Below are 4,675 nucleotides of genomic sequence, written 5' to 3' on the forward strand. Positions count from 1 at the left end.
AGGAGAGTCTTCTTTCTCCCAGGGAAGAACACACCAACTGGTGAGCCAATACTCTTACTGTCAGCCCTAAAAACACACAAGTAACAACTAAGCAGGGTAATTATATATTTAGGAATATAAATGCATATACATATATGCATGTAGCAAGTTAAAAAAAAGAGCTCATGAATTTCAAAGAGAGCAAGGAGGATATAGAAGGCTTTGAAAGGAGGGAAGGGGAAAAATCATGTAATTATAATCTCAAAAACTAAAATAATTAAAATAAAATCACTTGTAACAAAGTAGAATGCCAAAATTCCCAGTGCTCATGAAGATTTTTAATTTTTAAGTTTGGCCTAGAGGGCCAGAGAGATGGCTCAGTGGTTAAGAGCAATGGCTGCTCCTGATCTGGGTTAAATCCCCAGCATCCATATGGCAACTCACAACCACCTATAATTCTATTCCCAAGGGATTTGATGCCTTTTTCTAGCCTCTGTGGGCACTTACACACATGGTGCACAGACGTGTGTAGACACCTACACACAAAAATAAATAAAACCTTCCCCCGCCCCCCCTCAAAAGGAAGTTTGGGTTAAATTTCAAAAACTACATGATACCTGCTAGCTGCATGGCTTTTATTTTCTTTTCTGGACAGGGTTTCTGTGTAACCCTGGCTTATCCTGGAGCTCACTCTGTAGACCAGGCTAGCATCAAAGTCAAGAGATCCACCTGCTTTTGCTCCCCTGAGTGTTGGGATTAAAGATGTGTGCCACCACTTCTCAGTGCTATATGTGTTTTTAAAATTAACTAAAAGTTCAATTCTTCCTTCTAGCCACATTTCAAATACCCCAAAGCACAGCATTATATACAGTTCTAATGTCTCTAGGAAACATGAAACACTGGCTCAAACAGTCTGAAGATGCTATCTATCTTCTGTCCCTCTTTGTGCAAGAGGAGAAAATGAATCTTGACGAAGGCGCTAAGGACTGATGGCCAACAGTGTGTGTACACAGTGGGACAGGCTAACCGGGAATCTACAAGACTGGCTCTGTGAAGGAAAGGGAGCTTTCTGTCAGACACTACATTGCTAAGAGGGAAGTCCCAGTGACACAATAAAATCTAGTCCCAGGCTGCAAGGCCTACCTCGAAGCTCCCGTGGTTGCAGGAATGAAGGCTGTCCTGGACTCCAGTTTTGTTCTGCTATATTTAGCTGTGCCACGTCTTGCTCCAGTCCACCTGTGGTAGAATCTACTGGAGTCTCCCAGTTCCCAGTCTTAGCAGCTGGAGGAGGAGTTGTTTCTGGGATTGTGGCTGCTGAAGTGAGCCCTTCAGATGGAGGAGGAACCTCCTCAGAAGCTTTGACTGCATCCCCAACTTTGGTCCGGGTTCTTCTTGCCCGGGAATAGGATTTCTTCTCAATGGGCCTGTCAGGAGCTGGTGGTACAGTGTCAGGAACAGCAGCTGGTGTCTCCGAGGCCGTCTCTTCTTTCTCAGGACTGCCAAGCAATGGAGCATCTGGTTCTGGAGATGGATCCCTCATAGGAGTCTGCTCCAGACGCCGCAACCGGTAATTAGCTTCATGCTTATGAGTCTCACCAGACCGGCCACCATGCTGCCCACCAACCTCCACAGGCCTAAAACTAGTACGACCTTCCTTGAAGCCCCCAGATCGAGAATAATTCCTGGATGTAGACATGCGGCCAGTACCTGCTGCATTCCTGTTAATAAATGTTCTTGGTGGTAGGGCGCCCCCAGGACCCTGGTGGCGATGGGACTTGTTTGATCGATCACCAATCCAGTTTGGATCTCTTTGTGGGGGACTTCCAAATCTGAAACAGTAAAATTGTAAAGAAAAATGTAAGAAAAGAGACCTCCACATATCTACATGGAGACTCAGGGAGTTGTGTCATTCCCATACTTACTTAGCCACTTAAAAGAAAGAAATGCATTTAGAAAAGCAGAAGAGTTTGAAAGATCAGTAATTTAGGCTCCTGAATTTCCTTACCGAGGTTTTCGGACTCTTCGAGGTTTGATGTCATCAGGATTGTGAGCGGATCGAATATCATAGCCATAAAGAGCAATGAGCTCCTGTCGGGACTTTGGGGCCTGTTCATCTTCACGGAACTTATCATGCTCCCAGCGGCCCTCATCCTTCCATAGCTTTCGCTGACGTCCCTTGGGTCTGGACCAAACCAAGCAGAGGTGTCTTGAGATAATTAGTACTTTGAAATTATCTCTCTACTAAAATGCCTAGCCTATAAAAACTTTCTATCTCCGGAGTCACAGATTAAAGGCAGCAGAGGTGTAATAGTTTAGGATCTGGAGACAGATCACTCTGAATCTGGATCCCAGCTTCTTTACCATCAACAGTTCCCAAACATTTTCTACCTTTTTTTAAAAGACAGGGCCTCACCACGTAACTCCGACTGGCCTGGAAACTGCTATATGTAGTCAAGGCTGGCCTTGACTCCACCTCTCTGAGATCCTGCCTCAGCCTCCCAAGAGCTGGGATCAGGAGTCACACTACCACATCCACCTCTTGCTTGACAGGGTCTCACTACATAGGCCAAGCTGCACCCAAGCTTATAACCAAACTGCTTCAGACTCCTGGGTACCGGAACTACAAGTGCATGACACTATACCTAGCAACTAGTTAGCAAATTCTGCAAACTTCACTTTCCTCACCTGTACAGGAGGAATAATAACACTTCTCTTAAAATGCTCTGAGTAGTAAAGGGAACAATATAGGTAAAGAAGTCACCGAAGCACCTGACCACACTAAGCACAAGCTAGCCAGTAGCAAGAATAGCGTAAGATGGCTGTTACCGGACTTCCTCTTCCTGAGTCTGTCCTCGAAGATCATGCTCAAAGAAGAGCCCTTTCCTGGGTATATATGCTGGATTTTTCCGATCTTCATCATCATCCAAATGCTTAGGGCCTTTTTTACCCACTTTGTTCTCTACAGGCTCTGTGCTCTCCTGGAAGATAAAGGACTCCTTACTTTTCCAAGGAGCTGAGAGGCCCTATGCCAACCCCAAATGGAGGACTATGCTGTGTACTGACCTGTCCATCTCCACTTTGCCTCTCTCCAGTCACAGTGCCTTTAGTATCAGGCTTTTCTTCTCCCTTCTCTTTTGCTGAGGAATCAGCAGCATCATTTGCTTCTGATTTCAGCTCCACCTTGGAGTTCTCCTCTTCACTGTATTCTCCTTCTTCACCCTGAAAAAGTGTTTTTGTTAACTATGGAGATGAGATCTGAAGATAAGAAAACATTTCCTGGCAGACGTTTACTACAGTGTAAGACTGAGAAGCAAGCACTACAAGTACGGTGGCACATGTTCACAATCCCAGCAGTGGAGAGGAAGAAACACGAAGACCACGTGTTCAAGATCACTTTCAGCTCATATTAAGTTGGAGGCCATCCTGTGCTACATGAGATCCTGCCTCATAAAAACAAAAAACATGGACAGGAGATAGCTCAGTTGATAAAATGCTTGCCACAAAAGCATGAGGACCTAAGTCTAGCACCCATGTACAAAGCCAGACATGGTAGTATACACTTGCAATCCCAGAGCTCAAGAGACACAGGAGATTCTTGGGGCTTGTTGGCCAGCTGCCCTGACTTAAATGATGAGTCTCTGGTCCTCATAAGAAACCCTGTCTGAAAAAAAAAAAAAAAGATAGCTCTAAGGAATGACACCTGAGGCTGTCCTCTGTCCTCCATACACATATGCACACACACTAAATAAAAAATAAAACAAACATTACAAGGGCTGAGGCTATTAACTCCATGGTACAGTACTTGCCAAGCATGGCAAGGACCTGAGATCAATTTCTAGCATACATACACTATGCCAATATTCTCTCTCTCTCTCTTTTTTTTTTTTTTTTTTGGTTTTTCGAAACAGGATTTCTCTGTATAGCTCTGACCATCCTGGAACTCACTGTGTAAACCAATCTGGCCATAAACTCACAGAGATCTGCTTGCCTCTGCCTCCTGAGTGCTGGGGTTAAAGGTGTGCAACACCACCACCTGACCTAAGCCAATATCTTAAGCAAATGTCTAGAGAACAGGGTTCTTTAAAATAGACACAAGTGCAATATGCACATATGTCCTCAGAAATAGTGCTGTAGCACACAAGTAGGGAATTTTAACAATGGTAGTCTAAGGAAAAGAGTCAGGGGTTAGAGATGGAAGACCAACTTGATAGTGCCTTGCTCTCCTTTTCCAGTCTTTTTGTGAAGCTCTGGCTGTTCTAGAACTAGCTCTGTAGACCAAGCTGGCCTCAAACTCAGAGGATTACTTGCCTCTGTGTCTCAAGTACTGAGACTGAAGGCATATGCCACCACTGGATCCTTTCCAAGTCTTAAACATACAGTGTTTAATAACAGTACTCTGTCTTAAGCTGAGAATTTTATCATCTCAAAATGCTTTAGGAGACTGGCAGGATGGCTCAGCGAATGGGTAACTACACTTGCTGCCAAGCCTAAGAACTGGAGTTTGAGCTACAGAAACCCCACAGTACAAAGGGAGAACCTTCTCCCACTCCTCTAGCTTCCACATGAATGCCACGGCAAATGCTCACACATACAGAACCAACTGCTTTTAAAAAATGGATTAAGAGCCGGGCGGTAGTGGCGCATGCTTTTAATCCCAGCACTTGGGAGGCAGAGGCAGGTGGATCTCTGTGAGTTC

The 4,675-nt window shown here is 44.8% G+C and overlaps 1 protein-coding gene across 1 annotated transcript in view; it reads right to left on the reverse strand.

The window, feature by feature from the left end:
* Casc3 (CASC3, exon junction complex subunit) overlaps positions 1 to 4,675 on the reverse strand; it is a 29,707-nt gene that overhangs the window by 9,018 nt on the left and 16,014 nt on the right. The window contains exons 4-7 of the mRNA XM_005368263.3: positions 3,043 to 3,198; positions 2,806 to 2,957; positions 1,985 to 2,161; positions 1,123 to 1,808 (exon numbers count right to left, since the gene is read on the reverse strand). Of these exons, the coding sequence (XP_005368320.1) occupies positions 1,123 to 1,808; positions 1,985 to 2,161; positions 2,806 to 2,957; positions 3,043 to 3,198 (1,171 nt within the window). The remainder of the gene's footprint in view (positions 1 to 1,122; positions 1,809 to 1,984; positions 2,162 to 2,805; positions 2,958 to 3,042; positions 3,199 to 4,675) is intronic.

This window comes from Microtus ochrogaster, unplaced genomic scaffold, assembly GCF_000317375.1.
Source record: "Microtus ochrogaster isolate Prairie Vole_2 unplaced genomic scaffold, MicOch1.0 UNK31, whole genome shotgun sequence".
Taxonomy (NCBI): Eukaryota; Metazoa; Chordata; class Mammalia; order Rodentia; family Cricetidae; genus Microtus; species Microtus ochrogaster.